Consider the following 23,997-nt stretch of genomic DNA (forward strand, 5'->3'; position numbering starts at 1 on the left):
GGTGGCAGTTTTTGGATGTAACAGGAAATCAAAAGTAACAAACTGGAAACAAATATGCATATCCATTGCAGGCATTCAGTGGGATCAGTGTTCATGAAGGTAACAGCTGGGAAAAAGTATAGATGAGGCTTCCTGCACGGCAGTCTCGCAACAATGAGTCACTCGTATCGCCATCTTGGTTTTCTTCACATTTGTCACTTGTTCTGCTTCTGCCCTTCTGCTCCAATCGTTGCTGGATTGCTGTTCCCCAAGCGAAAGCGAGCAGAAACAGACAAAATTTTATCGTTGACTTTAAAAAAAAAAAAAAAAAAGTGATTGTATGGGCACAGATTTATGGCCATCTCGAGGTACAACAGTCGTTCGGCATATTCGAGAAAAACCTCCGGTACTGGCGAGGTCAAAAACAAAGCCTTTCAATGTGCAGCAACGAAAAACAAGAACCTAATTTCGCGGACAGGCTACATACAGCATACGTGACCCTGAAACTAAGGTTTAAAACCTAGTTCATGAAAGACTAGTTCACACCATGCTTAGTCAAATACTCCAGAACGCACTGCCAGATGTGCATTGTGCAAACAATCACACTTGTGACTTGGGGCAATGCAAGTGGGTTGGAGTAGGGCCATCTTCCTGCTATTTGTTTTTTTCAATCTTCCGAATATTAATATTTCGCCGAGAATGGCTCGGCAAAAATTATAACGATGAGAAGATGAACAAGAGACGCACTTCGCCATTTCTGCGGAAATTTCTCCCGCACAACTGTTACAGCCCCCAAAAATAGCCACACCCCCCACTACCAAAATGGAGGTGAGTTAATTATGTCACGAATGAGTATAGGAGATGAATAGAAAACTAAAAATAAACGTTTCATGGGGCTAACTTGTGCCTATGAATTTAAAGATAAAGAAAGGTAGTGGCATTTTGTGTTGGAGATGGAAGGGTGACATCCCAAAGCAGTGCGTTACCACTACTTTTATACATGCAGTAGGCTCAGGAATTTTCTGAATGGGAACACACAATGACACTCGAGAATGGGCGGGACTTTTCCAGAAGATTGATTGATAAAAGAAAAGAACCAGGCCGAGTGGGGTTCAAACCCCTTTCCTAAGCGTGGCAGCCGCATGCGTTGCCAACTCCGCCACGCATGCGGCATTTTGAAGATACATTGCCCCCCAAGTCCCGTTATATCTAAATACCCATTCAAATATAGTTGGCAGCATTTTAGTAGGGGTGTGCGAATACCGAATGGTAGTTATGAAATCGAATATTGAATCTAATTAAGAAAAAAAAGCTGAATATCGAATCAAATATTGAATAGTGATTTTTTTTGTAGGAATTTTTCAAAGTGTGCTGTGAATGAGAATATTATAGGAGCAGAGAATGCGCCTGGTGCAGAATATGCATCTCGTATGGAACAAAAGCTCAAATGTATAAAAGTACTGGTGGAAAAGAAAAAAAAAAAGGAAGAAAAGCAGCTGCTGATGAACGTGAGGCACTAAAGACCCAATTTTATGGCGCAAACATTCTCTACCCTAAGTGTTACGAAACCCCAGAGTTCCAGTCACGCGTGCCTTTTTTCCTAGTTAAAAGCATAACCTAAAATCGCGACTTGTCCTTTTTTTTATACCTGCATATCTCAGAAAAGGGGCATTTTGCGGTGTTTAGTCTCAATTTTAAGGGCAATAAAATGGCACCTGGGAGTTAATTTTATATAAATAAACCGGTAGCTGTTAAATCTGAGTGAACAGGCTTAAACAATATGATTTGAAGTAAGAACAAACATGTGGTTAGGTGGCTCAAGTCACCGTCCGACAGCCGCTATGCATCCATTCCTCCGTCCGTCTATCCTGTTTTAGAGAGCCTAGAGTTAAAAGAGGGAGCAAGTGAAACTGAAACCACGGAGACGGCTCCTGCGCAGACTGATCGTAAGTAGGCACGTGTTGTGTGGTCGCGTGGAAAGAAGGCGAGCAAACGGAAGAGCAACGACGCCTGCCCGATCGACGCTTTCGTCTTTTTGTCACCTTCTCGCGGTTTGCATTTCAAACGCAACTATCGAACGGTTCGAAACTTTCTCAAATCTAGGTACACTATTTTTCGATTCCAAATTCGAACTTGCGGTTAAAATACAACGACGATGACAACTTGGCTGGTTTCATCAGCGTGGTTAACGTGGTTTTCTTTTTGTGATCTTGCAGTTGCCGATTTCTGTGAGTGTGGCCAAGTGTGTTCTACATCAACACTTCAATTTGAAATGAGGGGCTTTACTCGTAAAAAGAATTAGGCATGGCGTTAAATTCCAGCTTCCCAACAATTCTTTTCTGGAAATGGGATGTTTCGGTTGTGAATCCAGGGTAGGTTGTGTCACGATCGTCATTAAATCTGTGTGCTATAAAGTTTGTCGCATTCATTACTTTTCGTTTTTCTTATCTGTTCATTAGATTTTTGTGGAATGGTAGGACCAAGAGGTGTTTGTCGTTAACATCGCTGCGCTAACATCAGGAGAAAAAATAGCTCTTTTGTCAGCTCCGTGCCGACTGCGTGTCTTTGGCCGAATATATTGAATATTCGAGTGACCAAATAATAGGAATAGGAATTCGATTTACGAATCAAATTATTCAGGAACTTGCTATTTATTTTGAATTCATATATTCGAGTATTTGCACACCCCTACATTTTAGCTATGGCTCGAATATAAAACAAGAAAGAAAAACTAACTATAATTTTGTTGTGGAAAATTTAACGGAGCTAGTATCTTCATCAAGCTCGAGAAAACAGAAACAGCTTCAATACAACGATGCAAAGTCTGAGAGGTTCTGTGAGACAACAAAATCTGAAGACATCAGAACTAATCTTTTTCACATACAGAAGGGAAAGGTTAGAAAGTACAAATGTGCCTGCAAGTAAATGTGAATGTTGTGAAGATTAAAGTGGCAAAAAACAAAGGATGAGTAGATGAGAGACATACCATACTGAGCACCTCTCTAAGTGTCCATTGTTTTTTGGCACTTTAATCCTCGTTTATGGCCACTAGCCCACAAACATGCTCTCCTAAAGCGTGAATGTGCCCACCTCTCGTCATCACTGCCAGGAACGCAGAGCAGCTTTTGGTGGGGACAGAGTAGCACAGCGTTGACAATACTGTGTGGCCTGGCTTTGGTTGTGGGACACCTGCAAGTTTTCAAGAACCAGGATCCCTTACAAATCAGCCTCAGCCACAAGCCAGTGAAAGCACACATGTAGCTAAACTGAGTCCTACAAGAATATTAAAATTAAAGGGGTCTCAAATCGCACCTCCACTCGTTTCAATCTGGATGAGCATCCTACAGGCGTGTGGTCACGCATCACTGCTGTAACATGCAAAATGAAGACACTAGGCTAGCCGTGGTACTGCACTGGCTAAATTGCTCATCTTCAGCAGAGACACTAGACGCCCATTGGGGCTCACTAACATCAACCGTGTGAAACACATGCACAATGCAATCACTTTTATTTGTGGATCAGTAGTTAAAGCAACAGTGCTCTGGTGTCATTTCTCAGCTCGTGGAGTAGTTGCGGGTCTGATTCTGTAAACTACCTTTCTATTTTCGTTTAGCTGCTGCTTTTACGCAAATAACATTTTTAAATGCGAAAGCATTAGCTGTCCCATGGAGCGAGCCAACGTCATCAGTTTGAGGCACGAAAACGGCACCTTGTTTCCCTGATCCCAAAAGTTCCATTGGCTGGCGCGCGACAATGAGGCTCCCGTTGGCCGCTGTGTGCGTCAGTTTCAATGACTGCCGCCAGATGGTGCTGCGTGTCCGTGCCGCCTAAAGTTCCTGTATAGGCTCCCTACAGGAGCCAGAGTTGCGCGTCTGTTTTCCACATGCCGCCGCGCCGCTATTCGCCGAGATCCGATCACATGAGGAGCTGGATTAAGTGCCATGCAGGAAAGTAGACGTTGCCCGTGCCCCGCCGTACGTTCACCTGCTTTTGAGCGCGCTGCATGCCTCGAACGCGTGGCGCCGCTATTCGCCGATTTCAGTCATGCGAGGAGCTGAATCAACATGCCGTGCAGGAAAGACGGCGCTACGGAGATGAACGCGCCACTCTGGCTCCTGTAGGGAGCCTATACAGGAACTCTAGTGCCACCAGCGCGTCGATAAAACTAACCGCCGCAACCCCATGCCACTATGGGCCCCGTGCGTTAAAACGGACACGTTGGCGTGCGCTCAGAGGCTCCTGCTCATCTCGCCGCCGACCAACATGCCGTCGCCTCCATCATCCACATCATCAGCGGTGCTTCTGCTCATCTCACCGCTGGCGGGCTTGCCTGCCTCCCAAAGACAAGGCTGGAGCCGCCAGCGAGGGAGAGAAAGCGCATCCTCTGGCCGCTCTCAGGGGACTGTTCCGCGGGAGATGAAACTGATCGGACGTGTGGCCACGCGTTCTGCAGCCACCCCTCGGACCAGGCTCTTAGGAAAGTATGACAAGGCAAGGACTCCCTCCCCCTTGTTGTTACTAGTCTCATTCTGTCTGTATTTAACTGGAGCCAACAAACCCCTGAGTGTCCCTCTATTCTGTGTGTCCGTCCACTCCCTTCGTGAGATCCGGCTAGCGGGTGCAGCAAGCAGTCGAACCAGTCGTAGCGGTGACTCTGATCCGCTGCGGGGTGGTGGTCTTGCAGTCGGCCTGTTATTCGGACAACTCATACCTTTTTGAGACCCCCACAATATAAACCCTCGCAAGTTTCCAAGCCATACAAGCGTGTCTACGTGGCCTGTGGGTAGCGCGTCTGGCTCGCAACCGAAGGGTTGTGAGTTTAAATCTCGCTTCCGCCTGAAATTCTTTGCATTTTTTCTTTGAGGTAAATTAATTACTTTATAAAGTGAAATCATTTGAGACATGCGGCGACCTTTGCATGCCATGTTTTAATCACTTTCATTCCACGCGTGACACAACGTTTCACGTGGGCATTGTGGGTTGTTTGAAATTTCCGTGCATCATGAGGTTGTGGCATCACGACGCCGACGTCGGCTTTTCCGAGACATGAACTCCTTAAAGCTATCACTTTAATAATTAGAAGCTCACGAGGGCTGCAAAATGCTTGGAATTAAAAAAAAGCACCCTTTTTTGCTCGTAATGCACGAAGAAGTAAAAGCGATAGCCGTAGCACGTTCGCGCAATGCAGGCAAAACGGAGTCGTCATATGCCCGAGGACAGAGTTGCGAGGTGGTTAATGCACGTTGTTGTCGTGATTCGCATCGTGGATGCCACTGAGAAATGCCAAGAGCGCTTGGTGAAGGGAGCAAGGCGAGACACTGGATGCACGTGTCATGGCTCTTTGTAAGCATGAGGTCGACGGTGGTGCCAGCGCATGATGTCAGTGCGCCGACATTAGATGCCACGCAGAGGCCTGACTCTGCTGTGACGAGGCCGTGGAACCGTTCGTTCTTGCGACCGCCAAGGTCAATGTTCAAGTCGCCGGTTACGACGAGTGGGACGTTGTTGCAGCAGAGCACAGCATCAGCGAAGCGTGAAATCGATGAAACATCTGATGCAGGCAGTACCTGTTGGCTGTTTTCGCCCACGGAGGTCGTGGAAGCCAGTCGTTCCCTTTGCGCTCGCTCCTGGAACAAAGTACGGCCTTGGCGCGGCGGCGTCGTTAAGAAGAGCTTTCCAGTGTTGTTGAGTGGCGAAGGGGGGATGTAATGTTGAGGATCAGCAACGAGCGGAAAGGGGGATGCATAATCCTTGCTGATCGCACGGTGCGTCCACGGTGTACGCGGCCAATGGGAACGCCCGACCTCTTTCTCCCTGTGCCGCGAGGAGAAGACATGTTTTTCTGTCTCCGTCGCGACGACAGACAGCAATAAACGCCGCCACCAAAATTCCTGCAAAGTGTCACTCGTAAAGCTATCGCTTTCAAAAAAACACTCAAACTGTGTTTTTTATTCAGTACTCACAGGGAGAAGTTTATTTTTGCTTGACTCCACTAACAGAGACGTGCACTATTCCACTATCAAAGACAGCAGCATTAACTATACTCCGGAAATTCCATACCTTTTCTTTAGGGCAAAGAAAACGCAAAATTGAAGTCCTTGGTGCCACGAGCAGTTTCCGTGTCAGCGGCACTCAGCAACTCGGAACAAAAAGTGATGTGATCGTTCCTAGGCCTAACCACTTACACGATGTCACTGTCCAAAAGCGGACAACAGACCATAACATGTTTGTTGACATCAATACATTTGATGAACAAAACATCTCATAGGACTGGGTAGTGCCTTCAACCAAGCTTTGTTGGCGTTCCGAGCTGCGTGGTACTAGTGCTGGTTTCTGTGACTTCTGTGGGAACGACGCCGACGACGCCATAATGCACGTGCCCGCAGCCATGTAGGCTTGGCTTCGTGTGGCTTGGCCGCTTAATTAGTTCAGCCACCTGGGTGCTGCACTCCCTCTCTTGTTCCCCGCCACGTACGCGGTAGATAAAAGCGATGAAGCCTGCACGGGTATGATTTAAGCTTAGTCAGCAAAATTACGAGGCTTTTTCGTGCTCTCAAAAGTTGCCGCACTTCTCAATCATGCAAAAAATATCCTTAAAGTTGACCAATCCTAGAGATTAAGCGTTGAATTACCATGGGCTTTTTCCCATAGACTTGTGAACCCACCGAAAATCATAATAAAGTGACTTTGCATTACCGGGAGTGGGAGTTGACCAGTCTTCGGTAAGTTACTTTTAAAAAGTAATTCGTTACAGTTACAGTTACTTTCATAAAAATGTAGCGAAGTTACCGTTACAGTTACCGCATCAAAAGAGTGACTTGTTACAGTTACAGTTACTTTAAAAAAGTAACGACGTTACTTTTCAGTTACTTTTATATAACACGAAAAAATGAGGAAATACTCGAAAACGCCCCTCATCAAGTTTTATTGAATAAAAGTAAAAGAGTATGCTTTTTACTTCATATTGTATCATAGCAGCAGTTGCTTCTCAAAATTAGTGACTGAAAGTTTCCCCCGTTTGATGGCGAGCACGTCCCTGCCCTTGCTGAACGGACCCCGCGCAACCAAAGCAACTAGCAAACCCCGCGCAAACAGAAGTACAGAGTAAAGGCGTAAATCAAAATACGAAACATGCGCAGTGCGGAGCAGTGGCGCTAATCAAGATACAAAAAATTCGCAGTGCCCTTCCTGTGAATTGTTGTTTCACGGTTGATTCACCCGATTAAAAAGCCTTTGCACAGAAAAAACAAGAACCGCAGCATAGATGTGCTTCAAGATACTAAGATGTAAGTGCTCAGTCATAAAGCACACGCGCGTGAGTAAAGCTATTTAGATTTTTTTTCATCACATCAACACGTGGCTATATTTGCGTAGTGACTCGCGAGAAAGAACGTATTGACAAGTTTGTGCATGGCCAACTTGACACTCGTAATGTCAGAACAGACAATTTGGGAAGTGCAAGAATAGCTAGATTGTACTCGTTCAATCAGATGTTATTCATAAAAAGACTGGAAAGTAACGACCAAAGTAACGTCGTTACTTTCATCGTTACCTCAGAAAAAAGTAATAGAACTACAGTTACAAGTTACATTTTTAAAAAGTAACTCGTTACAATTACAAGTTACCAAAAACAAAAACCGCATCTCCACGTGGTGAATGATGTTGATTGGGGCGAAGCTCTGGTGTTGCTTGTCTGCGTAGACAGTGAGCCACAGCATGCCGAGCCTTTCGTTCGTTTTCATCCATGTCACGTTGCGGTCAAATGCTCAAATGCGTTTATAACCACGTTCCATAGCACACATTCTCTTTCTGACATGAATGAAAACTAACGAAAGGCTCGGCATGCTGCGGCTCACCGTCTACACAGACATGCACCACCACAGCTTCGCCCCAATCAACATCATTCACCACGTGGAGATGCGGTTGTTTTTTTTTGCCCCACACGAGCACGGGAGCATGTGCTCATGTGCTGGTGAGCACGTGAGCTCACGAGCAGGAGCACGTGCACCCGACGGCGGACGAACATACGGACATGGCTAGCCCCTAAGGAGCTTCGCCCCTAAAAAGTAACGAAGTTACAGTAACACGTTACTAGTAACGCGTAACTACCCAAGACTGGAGTTGACTGCAATAACATAATGATGCAGTATTTTGCTTAAATGCTTCTAAAGAAGATGTATTTTTCAACTCTCTGCCTTGGGCATGTACATTTTCTTTTCAAGACATTTCAGGACCTGCAAGCCAGACGGCATGCAACATCCGTCAAAACCTCAGAAAATGCGGTAACATATATACTTAGACAAACAAATGGACACGCTCGAGACGGAGTCAAGCAGGACATCAAAATCGACTGGCTTAGACGTTCTGACAGATGCAATGAAGCAGCACTTTCTGCTGGAATTATAGCAGATATTTCGCTGCCAAATTTAGTGGGGAAACCATGACGCCACTTGACACCATGACGCTACGTTACATGATGCCATGACGTCACGTGACACTCTGACGTCATGCAGTGAGACCAACACGAACAAGAGAGGTCTGCGAGGGGTAAAGCCATCATTTTCAAAGAGCCCGGACAGAAGAGGACTGAAGGCCGAACTGACCGTATGAACCTCTTCCACAGGTTGAGAAACTCCCTGGAGAGGAGGTAGATAGTCTCGCCCGGCGCCAGGTTGGAGGGAGAGGGACGGTTGCGCTCCTGCAGCAGCTCCGACAGACGCTGCTTCTCCACGCCGGCTTGCTGCTTCAGCTGGCCTTGAGCTTCAAGGTCACGCTCCAAGTGGGCCTGGATCACATTGCCCAACATCACGGGGGTCCAAGGAACTAGGGAAGCTATACACCAACTCACGTTTGCAAACAAACCGGCACGCCCCTAGTAGCGCCGCGCACGGGCGATGGGGTGTGGGCAAGAAGTGTGCCAACCCAAAGGGTAGTTTGCTTGTCCTACCCTGTATGTGCAGCTTTTGATGCTTTGCTTTGTACGGACTCGAGCCTATTTTGGAGGTCGGCCTGGTGGGGGCTCCAGATGGTGGCACAGTATTCGAAGACTGGCATTGCAACCAGTTACAATGGTCAAATCACCTTGTATCCACTGTTTACAACAAACCAACTTACCCAAACACACTTTAAGTCTACAAATCTACCTTACATTACTTTGCATCTCCGTTACCGTGCCGTTGAAACATATAAAATTGACATGGTCTAAGGAACGTTGTCATTTGAACGTGACGACAGTCGTTTAGGTGTGCGACAGTCATTTTAACGTGATGACAAGCTGAACACGATTCGGGCATCCCGGCCCACTTGACAGCTCTCCCATGTTCGTGTTGGAACAATACAAGTAAATATTACGACAACAAGCCTCCCTCCGTGAATTCACCCCAAAGTGTTTCCTGCACATGCAACCGTGGTTAGACGGCGTCTAATTTTCTCCTTTTCATGGCATCCATTCAACTTCTTGGACAGATCGAACAGGCAAAAAAACACGTAAAAACTAATTTTGACACTTTCCCAAGCCGTCCTTTTGCTGTGCCTTCAGTCTACACAACTTGCAGAATCCTGAGAAAAAGGCTGGTTTTCACCAAAACAATGTATGAATGCCCAGCCGGCATGGTGTTTCTTGCCCACATCGTGGACCGGAAATGCACCCGAAACGCCATCGCCGCAGCTTGACGTAGGAGATTTGATTGGTGAATACAGTTTCATAGTAGCTGCAAGCAAAGGTGGAAGCCACAAGTATCAGGTTGTTGTTTGTTTTGAACAGCACTTGCGCTGCACAAACGTGAATGCAAGGCAGCTACGACCAAATCCCAAGGCTCACGCACCTATCTTTAGCTTCGTTCGGTGTTATGGAGTACTATAATTTTTGCAACTAGCGAATTTTGGGAGCTCGCTATAGATCAATCTCAAGTGATCTATAGCTCTACTCTACATTGCTCTATATTCATTAAAGATCTGCAGGACTCATTACCTAAGTACCGTAATTAGACAATTTCCTAGTTCCCAGATGGTTCGTTTAGGTGACTTTAATTATCCTTCTATTGTGCAAACAAGGAATAACCCGTGTATGACCCTGTCTTCATCCAAATGTCATGACCCTGTCATCAGCAAATGTTTTGGATCTTGTTATGTCAAACCATCAAGATCTTGATTCACCTATTTTACATCTACCAGGACTTAGTGATCATTGTTTATTGCATTTTAATGTTAAAGGGCCCATGAAATGATTTTTGGGTTGGGATAAATCATTTTAGATTGGGATTTTACTAATAGCACATCGTTCAGTGGACCAAAAGAAAAAAGGTAGAAAGTCAAAAGCCTGACTTTCAGTGCGAAAATTTGAAAACAGAGCGGACTATTTCATACCTTCTCCCCTTCGCAACCTCTCTGCCTTTTCACTGTGATACATCCGCGGTCCCAGAAGCGCGTCATTGGGTCCAAACTGACTTCACACGCAACCGGATCTCACTTATTCCCTTCACCCCTAAGCTGATATTGTGGTGGAAGCTACGCGCTTGCAGGACCAATCAGCCGCCTCCCTTTCATCACCTGAATTCATTCTCTGCAGCCACATTTGCCACGCTCACGTGGCAAGTGTGGCTGGCCCAACGAGCACGTAGCTTCAACAGCACTGTCAGCTTCGGAATGAACGGGGTGGGGAAAGCAACTTTTGTCTGAATTTTGAGCGACGGGCTAATCTTCTAGGGGGGGAATGGATGTGTCCGGGATTACACAGATGAGAGTGCGAGCAAGAGGGGACTCCCCCTTTTCGTCTTCTTGAACTGTTTGGTGGAATGCGCGATTTATGAGTTGAGGAGGAAAGCTAAACAGGAAAAAGTTGGAAAAGCGTTTCATGACCCCTTTAAGGCTGTAGTGCCGAAACCATCCATTCACACAATACAAATGTGAGATTTGTTTTCTGCAAGTGGCTTTGAGATTTGTTTTGTGTGACTGACTTTGAGAAAATCGACAATGAAATACATAGCAACATTCCTGGATGATCTTATGGTGAAGTTCCCACCCAATCAGTTGAAGAAAATTGGCAGTTGTTTCAAAACGAAGTCCAATGACTAAGCAATTTGCACATCCCCCTAAGGACAGTTTTTTTAGAATACCCACTCACCGTGATATAATAGAGCCCTCAAACGTCTCTCAAATAAAAAGAAATGATTATTTTGTGCTGCTAAGTTCACAACATGTGAACAACATTGGACAAAATATTGCACTGCAGCTGAAGCATACAAAAACGAAATTGACAGTGCAAAGTTAAAATTGCTTAACCGTAACATACCGGAAACATTAACTAACAATCCCAAACATTTTCGGAATATTATGTCTAAAAAATCTAATTCTTCAGTCGTGCTAAAAACTGCGAGCGGCACTAGTATGCTGCTGGCAGTGAGTGCTAATATTTTGAATACAGTTTTTGATGAACCATTCTCACGTGATGATAGTTAAGAATGCCCAGTACTGCGTAGTTCTGAGTTTTAACCCATGGTCTCCATTCTGCTTGATTGTACTGGGGTTGAACATGTCATAAAGGGGTTAAAGTTGCAATCTTCTGCAGGAGTGGATTGTATAAATTCCAAGTTTATAAAAAATACCAATGTAGTAGTATATTTATTAGGGGTGTGCGAATACCGAATAGTGGTTATCGAACCGAATACCGAATCAAATTAAGAAAAAAAAAAGCCGAATATCAAATCGAATATTGAATATTGATTTAATTTGTAGGAATTTTTCAAAGTGTGCTGTGAATAAGATTATTATATGTGCAGAGTATGCGCCTGGTGAAGAATAAGCATCTCGTACGAAATAAAAGCTCAAATGTATAAAAGTTATGGAGCAGAAAAAAAAAAAAGCAGCTGCTGATGGACGTTGGGCACTAAAGATCCAATTTTATGGCGCAAACATTATCTATCTATCCTCAGTAGGGGTGTCGCGAACCGGTCGAGGTTCGAGTTCGACCAGCTTCGAGTTTTTTTAACTTCTTTTGAAAAGTTCAAAAGAGGTTCGACTCAGGTTCGACTGCTATGCGCATGCGCGACAGGCAGGCCACTTGGCTTCGGATTGGATGGTAATGGCTAAGGGATAAATTAAGGGCAGCACTGAATAGTTTTTTCAGTTAATACAGTACAAAAAAATTAAGTTATTAACTTCTTCAGTGATTAGAATTAGTTTCTGTTAATTGCAACTGTTCATAAAATTAAAATGACCGTTTGTATAAAAAAAAATGACCGCATCTCCACGTGGTGAATGATGTTAATTAAGGCGAAGCTCTGGTGCCGATTTTTTTTTGTTAGAAATGTCAGGAAGAGAATGTGTGGTATGGAACGTGGTTATATATGCATTTGAGCATTTGACCGCAGCGCCCTCTCGTCTATAAACGTTAAGCCAATGCATGCAAAGTTTAACGGGATTATATACGCATTTGACCACAGTGCCCTCACCTGTATAGACGTTGAGCGGCTACATGCAACGTTTCATCCATGACATCCCCAGCTCTTGATTTACTACCACATCTCAGAGCCCCATACTCGTCCCGCAGTCGTGGCCAAGTGGTTAAGGCGATGAACTAGAAATCCATTGGGGTCTCCCTGCACAGATTCGAATCCTGTCGACTGTGCAAAAATTTTTTTCTTTTTTTAAGAAGACAGATGGGATGGCAATCGATGTCAGCACAGATGCCGGACAAGGCTAGACCCTAAAGAGCTTCGCCCCTAAAAAAAAATTCTCCAAACCTAGATATGCTTTTATTACGGTCTAGCCACACTGTCCACAAAGTCGAACCGGTCAAATCTGGTTAAAAGTTTGAGGGTTCGTCGAACCGTTTCGAACGAGTCGAACCCCGAAAGTTCGACCTAAAAATTCGGTTCAACAAAAGTTCGCGACACACCTAATCCTAAGCGGCACAAAAAACTTAAAGTTACAGCCACGCGTGCCTTTTTGTTTTCTAGTTAAAAGCATGACCTAACATTGCAACATGTCCTTTTTTTTTTATATTTATATATCTCAGAAAAGGGGCATTTTGCGATATTTGGTCTCAATTTCAAGGGACAAAAAGGGCGCCCAAAATTTTATTTTATATAAATGAACAGATAGCTGTTAAATCTGAGTAAACAGGCTTAAACAATATAACCTAAAGTAAAAAAACAAAAACAAAATAACATGTGGTTAGGTGGCGCAAATTACCGTCCAACTGCCGCTATGCAGCCATTTTTCTGTCAATCTATCCTGTTTTAGAGAGCTTAAAGGGACAATAAAGACGATTTTATTTAATTTTATTAAATGGTGTTTTTAGGCTTCGTGGGAACTTAGCATGCTGCCTAATTTTTTTTATACATTTGTGACGCATATTTCTGTGCCTACAAAGGAACTGAAGAAACCAAAACTGAACTATCTCTATTCTCATTTATGGGCCTCCAAAAATGGAGGTGACGTAGGGAGTGACGTCAAGTGTGAATAGTCGGTATCGGTAGTATTTAGGAGATCGATACTCTGGTTACCGCGGTGGGTTAATGCAGCGCGGTGGCACGGTCGTTTCATCTAATCTGTCAACATGGACGACAATGCCACTCTGGCGAGCGGGTACGAGCTTCTGTTCACGGACCTAACACCAATGGAACGAGAGTAGTATGTGTGTGGCGGCCTTTGCCATCACCCAACAAAGACCACCCAGCCGGCATTGAGCGGCCCGCAGGTTCCGAGCAGGGAAGCATTCGCGTGGGCGAGATGAGAGCGGCGCGTTGCCGAAGGACAGGCACGCGGGGTGATGCCGAGGGGAAAGCGGCAGCGACCCGGCCGTTCCGGGAACCGGTTCCTCCGTGGGGCTCACTCCTCAAGAAGGAGAAAATAAACAGCACCATTTCTGGTTTTCACCAAAGTAGGACGTCCTCTCTTTTCGTCGTCGAAAAACAGAAACAGCAACCCACACGTGAAAGCTAGCGTCGCCCGAACGAATACTGGTCTTCAATCGACCGTTAGAACAGCCATCTACAGAGCACAAATTTGGCATGACTACCATTTTGCAGAATCCTTCGAGTACCGTGTTCCCAAAGTGAACACGACACCGACATCTGAAACCAAAACCAAACGTCTCCTGCGTGTTCTTTTTTTATTCTATTTTGTTTGCCCATAGCTGCTTGTTGCCCGTTTCGCATCCAGCGTGGCAAAGAGAAAAACAATTATGCTGTTTTATTTACAATTTAGTAAGCATTTCCGGTCCGATCTATAGTTTTCATGGTTATTCAAGCGGAAATTAGAACAGTATTCCTAAAAATTGCGAACCAAAAGGTGACCGAGGGCACGTCTCTCGTTTCAACCAATTGCTGACGCGTCTCTTGTAGCGTCGCGCCTCTTGGCCCCACAACGGTCACATGAACTCCGCTTCTTCTGGCTTCTCCCGCAACTCTCGGGGCGTCGCCCCAGTCGATCCTGGTACGATTATTACCACAACTGTTCAATTGATTTGCGCGGCACACAAGCGCTGGTTTCGGCTGAAATTTGGGAAACATGGCCTGAACCTGAGATGTGCCTGGAACCAAGTTCAATTGCCAAAAAAATATCCAAAATTGCCTTCATTGTCCCTTTCAAAGAGGGAGCAAGCGAAACTGAAACCACGGAGACGGCTCCTGCACAGATTGGTTGTAAGTGCGCATGTGTTGTGTAGTCGCGTGGAGCAAATGGAAGAGCGACAATGCCTGCCCAAACGACGCTTTCGTCTTCGTCATCTTCTCGCAGCTCGTAATTCAAACGCGGCTATCGTACGGTTGGAAACCCTCTCAAACCTAGGCACACTATTTTTCCGTTCCGTTCCGTTCCGAATCAGAATTTGCAGCTTGCGGTTCCGAAAGAACGGTGATGACAACTCAGCTGGTTTTATCGGCGTGGTTAACGTTGTTTTCGTTTTGTGATCTTGCAATCATCGATTTCTGTGAGAGTGGCAAGCGTGTTCTACATCGGCGCTTCATTTTGAAACGAGGGGCTTTACTCGTGAAAAGAATTAGGCATGGAGCGGAACTCCGGCCTGCCAATTCCTCTCTGGAAGGGGCGCAAAGGGGATGTTTTGGTTGTGATTCGAGGTTAGATTGCGTCACAATCGTGAGGAAATCTGCATGCTATAAAGTTTGTGGCATTCCTTCTCTTTTTTCTAACCTGTGGGTTAGATTTTTGTGGAATGGTAGGACCAAGAGGTGTTTCTCGCATGGTCTGTGGAACATCACGGCGCTGAAAAAATGGCTTTTTTGTCAGCTCCGCGCCAACTGCGTGTCTTTGGCCAAATATATAGAATATTCGAGTGACCGAATACTAGGAATTCGATTCGCGAATCAAATCATTCGGGAACTTGTGATTCAATTCGAATTCGTATATTCGAGTATTTGCACACCCCTACTTATTTCACATATTTTGTCTTCATAATTCTACACTACAAGACAAATTAATTGTATGCCCATTTTACGTTTCCCCTCGTCTTGATCATCAACACAAGGTTGGCATCTCAAGCGCTAACACAACCACATTTCAGTCATCCTTTCTTCCTCGTACATCCCAAAAATGGAACCACCTTCCCGGTTCAATTATTGTTGTCACAGACTTGGAGTATTTCAAATCTGCATTAACTAACCATGTTCTTGATGAGTATGCCTATACTGTATTTTCCTTTTAACCTAATAGGTTCCTCTTTTTTAACTGTATCACTATACTGTTGCTCTTCCCCTCTGTAATGCCTTCGGGCCCCGAGAACAATAAATAAATAAATAAATATACATGCTCAGGATGAAGGTGAAGGGTCTCTGGAAATTAAGCTAGACACGTGCTTACCAAAGCCACACTGTTAGCACAAGGGGTAGGGTATTGAATCACTAAGCGAGAGATCAGTTGTTGGAATCCTGCCACGGGACACAGTCTTGTAGAGACAACTGAGTGTATTATCATATTTTTGGTATATTTCACGATGCTGTGAGCCGAGACTGCGGTACTAAAAACACGCCCCGAGTCATAAAAAATTCCTTAACAAGTTTCACGCAAGACAAAACATACAAGAAGCGGTTAAGGACCACCTGTGGCTCACCCGACAGAGCTCGCACACTTGCGAGGATTCCGGGAACTCGGCCGCAGTGGGAAAATGAGTCTTCAGCACCTCCCAGACGTTGAGACCAATTAAGCGACGGGCGGCGTCGTTGGGCAGCAGGCCACCTGCGACGTGGGGCAGCAGATATAGCGCAGATGAACTCGCTGCAAACAGAATGCCCTACAATGCGGAGAGCAAGTCGCCTGCTTCTTGCGCAGGGGTTGCGGTGACGTCAGAACGACGCAAAGCTCTGGTTGGCTTTGATTGGAAGGGTAGTGGGTAGACCTCGATGCTAGATGCCTCGAGGTTTACCCACTATATTTTTTCAATCGGCCAATAAGAGCTCGGCATTCTGTCATTATCGCAACCCCTGTGCAAAAACCAAGCAAACTTTTGCTCGGCATAGGTTACAAAAACTAGAGCTGGGCTGCCTTGCTCAAGACACACGAGTCTTATCTGCTCCCAAGGCCTCCCCTGAAAGCCTGATATTTAGCTCAGTAACTGAACCCGAGATCACTTGAAGGATGTACCATATTCTCCAATGAATAACTTGCGTTTTTCCTCAAAATTTTTATCAAAGCGTCTTATATGCATTTTCTTTTTTCTCTAAGTAGGTGCCTCAGCAGCACAAACTGACCAGGTGGGCTCTATTTCTTGTTTGATTCATTGGCGAGATTATTAAAACTGGCTCCCGCTTCTGCCCGTGTCGTGATCACTGACACACGTATGCGAGCTTATCAACGCCGTTTCGCCCCACTGACCGTACAAATATAGAAGTGCGACTTGTCTACCAACATTTTTGTGAAAATGGGTGTTTGTAGGGGCGTCTGACTCTTACAACGGTGCAATGGATAAACGGGAAAATAAGGTACATACAGTCAGTCCACTTATAACGATAGTGAGAAAATCCTAAAATGCAATTGTCATAATTGATCATCGTTGTATCAGGACTGGATACCCAAAGCAAAAACTAACGGTCCTTTAGAAACTTGTTATAAGCAGTACATCGTTCTACGTGGTATCGTTATTGGTGGACTGCGTTGTAGACGCCTACCGTGCTGGCACTTGATGTCCTCGTTGAAGAACAGAGTGGAGTTCTCTTCCTGGTCAGAGGAACCACCGTCCGATTCTGTAGCCTGGTGCTCTGCAAAGAGTCAGGTTGTGGCCAAAAATAACTGTGGTTATGCCCGTGTGGTGTCACACCGGCCGGTGTAGATGGTACATCTGTCTACACGGTGCAACATGAGTCTGCGATCGCTGTGACAAACATGTGCAACTTTGGGCGTTGACATGTACTATTAGTGTTGTGAAACTTGAACTCTATGTATGGTACCAATTCAAATGCTTCATGAAGAATGCAGAACACCCAACATTGCCACCTTGAGATCGCATGCTTTTGGCAAAGTGTCGTCCCAGCCGCTACCTTTTCAGATGCCAGACGTGGGGGAGATCGGCGGCCTAGCGTGTTAACTAGGGGTGTGCAAATACTCGAATATATGAATTCAAATCGAATAGAAAGTTCCTGAATAATTCGATTCGCAAATCAAATTCCTAGTATTCGGTCACTCGAATATTCAATATATTCAGCCAAAGACGCGCGGTCGGCGGGGAGCTGACAAAAAAGCCGTTTTTTCTCTCGATGTAAGCGCCATGATGTTAGACAGACCATGCGAAAAACAGCTCTTGGTCCTATCATTCCACAAAAATCTAACGCACAAATAAAAAAAAAACTAACGAACGCCACAAACTTTATAGCACGCAGATTTACTCACGATCGTGACACAATCTACCCCTGAATCACAACCGAAACATCCCGTTTGTGCCGCTTCCAGATAGGAATTGTTGGGAGGCCGGAATTCCGCGCAATGCCTAATTCTTTTCACGAGTAAAGCCCCTCGTTTCAAATTGAAACACCATTGTAAAACACACTTGCCGCACTCACAGAAATCGGCGACTGCACGATCACAGAAAGATAAACACGTTAACCACGCCGATGAAACCAGCTGAGTTATCGTCGCCGTTCTTTTGGAACCGCAAGCCGCAAATTCTGATTTGGAACGAAATGGAACGGAAAAATAGTGCGCCTAGATTTGAGAGGGTTTCCAACCGTTCGATAGCCGCATTTGAATAACGAACTGCGAGAAGGTGAAGAAAAGACGAAAGCGTCGATCGGGATCGGGCAGACAGGGCAGGGACGGCAGGCGTCGTCGCCCTTCTGTTTGCTCGCCTTTTTCCACGTGACAACACAATACATGCGCATGCGACCAATCTGCGCTGAAGCCGTCTCCGTGGTTTCAGTTCCGCTTGCTCCCTCTTTTAAATCAAGCCTCTCTAAAACAGGATAGATAGACGGAAAAATGAATGCATAGCGGCAGTTGGACGGTGTCTTGCGCCACCTAACCACGTTTTTTTTTTCTTACTTCAGATTATATTGTTTAAGCCTGTTTACTCAGATTTAACACCTATCTGTTTATTTATGTGAAATAAAATCCCAGGTGCCCTTTTTCTTCCTTAAAATGGAAACGAAATATCGCAAAATGCCCCTTTTCTGAGATATACAAAACGTTTTTTTTTGTGACGTTTAGGGTAGATAAATTATATTTGTGCCATAAAATTGGATCTTTAGTGCCGAACATCCAACAACAACTGCTTTTTTTTTTTTTTTTCTCCAGAATGTTTTTACATTTTAGCTTTTGTTCCATATAAGATGCATATTCTGCTCCAGGCACATACTCTGCACATATAATAATCTCATTCGCAGCACACTTAGAAAAATTCCTACAAATAAAATCACTATTCGATATTCGATTCGATATTCGGCTTTTTTTTTCTTGATTCGATTCAGTATTCGATTCGAAAACTACTACTATTCGGTATTCGCACACCCCTAGTGTTAATGCATCGCAGCTCGAACTGCAGAACCCAGGGATCTTGTGCTCAATCCTCACCCCTGCCCATTTCAATCTGGATGAACATCGTACTAGCGTGCAATTGTGTATCACTACTGAGGGATGTATATTAAAGACCCCAGGCTAGTAGTCGTACTGCACTGGCTAAATTTATCGTCCACGGCATAAACCAGTGTCGCCGCACCTCGAAGCAGACTGACCTTATGCTGTCTAAACACGAGTGATGGCGTTCCGCCACATTATCGCTCTCTCCCTCATCGTCACCTGTCGCACAAACACGTGATCTCTGGCAAAAACACTCTCCCCCTTGACACGGCAGGGTTCTTGAACGTTCTATGCGTCCCTAGAAAAAGGCAAAGAGAATGTGTCGTTGGCGGGAAGCAGACGACGACCTGCACAACATGGTTCCCTTCATTGCAGCCACTCAGAGTGCTCGCGCGACGTACGCGACCGGTTGTGGTTTCTGGGAGTCCCGATGCCCACGCAATACAAGCGTGCATTTGTCCAAGAGCTCCCAAGCCAAGACGTGTGTTGTTTAAAATTCTGTGTGGCACGCCATTCTACCTTGCAAAAGGGAAAAGTGCCTAGCCCGTCTACTAAGAGCAAATCTCCTAAAGCACATCTTTCAATGACGCAACAACTACCGCCATCAATTGCACCTCACCGTCTGTGGTCGCTCGAATTTTCTTGCTTGACATATCTCAAAACTCCTGTAGCAACCCTTGTATGTTGAAAACATTTTTGTGCCGACACAGTTCCAAAAATTTGGCTTACCAGCAGACGTGCTCTGGCCCACGCCGTTGCAGTCGCCAGAGGGTGATGAACTAGGCTGCTCTCCGAAGGGCCGTAGCGCGAGATGCTTCCATTTCTGCAGCGACCTCTTGCCTACCCACACCTTTGGCTCGTCACTGCACGCAAAGCAAAACAGAAAATCCAGTTGCCGTCGTGGCCCAACTGAGGATGAAACCCTGCGTGAAGTAGGTAACCATGGTTCTTGAACAATTTTGGGAAAAATCTGCATTTTGGAGCAGCCTGGGAACAACTTAAGCTGACGTTCAAAGCCTAGCTGTTGGGAACCACTTGAGGTAAAGTGAGGGACACAGTTGGCACGAACAAACAATCGCCTTTTTCTTTTTTTTTTCGTTTCTCCCAGGGTTAAAAGGCTCAAAACTACTATACTAGTACTATAGAGGAAACGCTCAAATGGGCACTAACCTAAGCAATAAACTTGAGAGCCCATCAATACTCTATGCAAGTAAAATTTAGGAAAGCATCGATATCATGTTTGTGCCAACTCTGTCATGCAGCGTACATGCAAGTGCTTACACACAAGCCAAAATATAGTGCAACATCACACTCTGTTTTTGGCCTCCCTCAACCGATAAAAAAAGCCCCATGGGATAAGGCAGCAAGCCGAGCTGAATGGTTCTAAACTATACTTTCATCTGGATCATTCTGACGTCTGCTGCTTCTTACTCTGTGGATGCAGTAAGGTACATATAACAAATAAGTACTGCAGTAAGAAAAATGAAGGGGCTCAATTGCAAGTCGCACCTTATGGCTGGCGCCGCTAAAACTTTGTCATTCAGCAGCTTCACCAGTATTCTATTCAATCAGTACGAATCACTCTGCATATTCTTCATTATTCCTTCTTTAGATGCTAGAGACCATGTAAGACGATAAAACTGCCTTGTGATATTACCACAGGGCGATATATCGGTCAATTTTTCACAATACTTTTCATGTTACGAAATTTGTGAAAATTGGCTCCTCAGAAAAATGAAGTAGTACCTGGTTTACAGTATGAAAAATGGCTTCAGATAAACTGGACTTCACAACAGGTACAGCCAGCGATACCAGAACTCAGTTGGGAAACTGCCATAGAGCCTGCTTTCAAAAAGTGGCTCAGATCCGTACTTGAGTACCAAACTAAAGGCGATCTCAACGCTGCCATTTCCCTTACAGCGGCCACTCCGGGAACTGTATGGCTGAACGTATTGGTTAAGGTCGAGTCGCGCAAGGGTGGTTGTGCCATCTTGCAGTGCCATTTTGCAGTAGCTATATAAACCAACTGTATCTTTTTAACTCGTCGCTAAAAGAGGGTGCTGTTATCATGTTTAGTTTGGTCTCTTTTAGTAACGTTGGGTAGATTGGAACCCCAATTATTTGACTTTCACGGGATTGCGTGAAAAGTTTTTTATAATCACTAAGGCGTATAATAAAAAAAAATTATTACGACTTTGGGGCGCGGCTTTGCACGACCAAAATATGCAGAACTTTTATGATTACTTCTAAGCTAATAACCTGCTGCACAAAAGAGAGGATTAGGCTTTTGAATGAATAAAACCGAAATCAAAGCATGCTGCGGTAAATGCGCTGATAATATTTTACTGTTACCTTACCTAATTTTTTTTTTAAAAAGTAATCAGTAATTTTTTTGGGGGGGCCGGAATTTCTAGAACGGAAGCAAGCAAGCCACGCCATTGTGGCCGTTTCCAAACCGTTGAATGCTGTCAAAACATGACATTTCCGCATATGTTGGCACACGCAGCTTGGCGTCTGGGGCATTGCTGCCTTCTTCCGAAATATCGGTGCCAGGTGGTTCCCTTTTTAACGACTTTGACGAGTTGTGGCCCAGATCGGGATGTTGTCGTCAGCGTTTGACGTGGTCCACAAGTCACGACGAGTACACGTGGGCATGGCACGCTGTCATTTGAGAGCATGTAAGCTTCTGCCGAGCATGCAACAATCATAAGTAGAAACCAGTGTTGGATAAAGTAGATACATCTAAAAAGTACTTGAAGTAAAATACAAAGTAAATGAGCTTAATTATGTACTTCAAGTAAAGTAGTGGGCACCCTGGACGCAATGTAATTGAAGTAAAGTACTATGAATACAATGTACTTCCAAAGTGAAGTACAGGTACTTTTTAGCACAATCTTTCATAATGTCTTTTCATTCCCCTATATGGAGTTTTTTTTTTAAACATGTATGCATTGCTGTAGGGATAATTGGGAGTGCATCAGTTATATTCAGAAACGGCTGCGAATATTGGATAAAAGTAAGTGGCCACAGGGTAGCTGCGTTACTCTCGCACTCACTTCTTGAGATAGCATCATTTTGTGATACAAAATGACCAAGATCAAATTTGGGGAAGGTATTATTTTGAAGTTGGGAGTTGTACATTTCTTGGAAAGTACAAAAAATACTTTAAGTAAAATACAAGTACCTATGTACATTCTTGAAGAATGTACTTCAAGTAAAGTACAAGGTTCCTAAGCCTACCTACATGAAATAGTACTTTAAGAATAATATACTTAAAGTGATTCTAAACACTGTAGAGAATACGCCGAGACCAGATGCCTCATTCGCTTTCGAAAGCACAGCACGGGCCAACGAGTGTGACCACACAGATCGACGGATTGTAGCACTACAGCGTGACGTCAAGGAAAGAAATGAAAAAAAAAAAAAACAGAAAGCAGAGCGCAAGAGCAAAGTGGAATATGTCGCCGGCAATCGAAGGAAGCTGTGGCTGGAAGGAGGTGAAGGGCGAAAACAACAAACCAAAAGCAACACCACCAGCAAAGAAGACTGAACAAAGAACAGATTCTTCTTCAGAAGAAAGGAGGACGGCACAAGGATATGTTTGCCAGTGCAGCACGCAGTTTCGTTTTGATGTCGCATCCGTCTTTCCCAGCGATACGACGTACTAGATTCGTCGTACGATGTGGGATGCTTGTATTCACGAGTCGTGAGAGCCAAACTTCTAATATGGTGGTTCTCGAATGGAGGGTCCACAGATCCCTTAGGGTTCCTGAAGGTCTTCTTAGGATCTCTGAAGCCTTTCACCGTCAGTCAAGACGAGCGACGTTCTTTGGCTAGGTGTTCGGCATTTCGTGATGCCCAGATTAAAGCGAAGCCTGGATAAGAGCATGGCCGCGAGGCTCGACACCAATTGGTTGACAGGTGTGAAAGAAGGAATGAGGTGCTCGACGCTGACTGGTTAACGGGGAGGTTATGTGACTAGAGGGGTACAGTGATGTGATTGGCCTAAGCCGTTTTGGAGCACCTTTCGGAGCAGCAAAAACAGTGTTTTGGAGCAGCAAAAGTGGCCTTTGGAGCAGCCAAAACAGTGTTTCGGAGCAACAAAAGTGGCTTTTGGAGCAGATATTCTTAGAAAAATAAAAATATTTGTTTTAAGTGGTGGACAAACGAAGGGCACTTTGCTCGTCGCACTGAACAAATTATGGTCAAGCTAGACCGCCAGGGAGTCTTTCAATATGTAACTGAAATGCCAATGACATGACATGACACATTTTGCAATGCTTCAGTTAAATGATACGCATATATGTACACCCGCCGGCAATATGAAGGTGAACACCTTACCTGGTTTCTTGCCTGTTTTACGGCTCCCTAAAGCTATAATAACTCTCAACATCTCAAATGGTACGTGGCTTGGGGTCTAAACTTTGCGTTCTAGCCCTCTTCTGGAACAGAGATTGTTCCAAAACTTGCAGGAACGTCAAAAACAAGAAGAGGGCTGTTCACCTTCATATCGCTCACGGGTGTAACCGCTTTAGATCAATGAGAACCAAACTGCACATATTAAAATTTATTTGAAAATGACCAGCTTAGTAGTAAATATCACAGCAGTAGGTTGACTAGTTATATAATATAATGGAAGCAGTCTCCGACTGATGAAACGCGTAACTACTGCAGAGCAATGCGAAATTGTACACAAGACAAAGGTGCATTACGAGTCTTAGCGGGTGCTTTTCTTTTCGCTTTTCGAAACTTTCGGCAAGGCTGCTCCAAGCCTCGCTTTGCCTTCGGAATGAATGTCAACTTTAAATGTCTCAAGAGAAACATTGAGACATCCCAGAAGTGTACAGTGCTGTAGGCGTTTCCGAGCAATTCCGAAAAACCGCTTGCCACCGTTTTACTGGTTCCCGACGTGCCAGATTTTCGTCAAGAGTAAGCAAACGTAAAACAATGGATTGCAAGCGTTTCGGCTGGTGCCTCTGTCGAGTAATCACGTTC

The 23,997-nt window shown here is 44.8% G+C and overlaps 1 protein-coding gene across 2 annotated transcripts in view; it reads right to left on the reverse strand.

The window, feature by feature from the left end:
• LOC8036804 (ubiquitin carboxyl-terminal hydrolase 48) overlaps positions 1-23,997 on the reverse strand; it is a 175,417-nt gene that overhangs the window by 75,081 nt on the left and 76,339 nt on the right. For both annotated transcript variants that reach the window (XM_040216159.3, XM_040216160.3), the window contains exons 18-22: positions 19,732-19,865; positions 17,103-17,192; positions 16,049-16,173; positions 8,583-8,764; positions 3,070-3,168 (exon numbers count right to left, since the gene is read on the reverse strand). In XM_040216159.3, the coding sequence (XP_040072093.1) occupies positions 3,070-3,168; positions 8,583-8,764; positions 16,049-16,173; positions 17,103-17,192; positions 19,732-19,865 (630 nt within the window). The remainder of the gene's footprint in view (positions 1-3,069; positions 3,169-8,582; positions 8,765-16,048; positions 16,174-17,102; positions 17,193-19,731; positions 19,866-23,997) is intronic.

The sequence above is a fragment of the Ixodes scapularis genome, unplaced genomic scaffold (assembly GCF_016920785.2).
Source record: "Ixodes scapularis isolate PalLabHiFi unplaced genomic scaffold, ASM1692078v2 PGA_scaffold1__304_contigs__length_218370807, whole genome shotgun sequence".
Lineage (NCBI taxonomy): Eukaryota > Metazoa > Arthropoda > Arachnida > Ixodida > Ixodidae > Ixodes > Ixodes scapularis.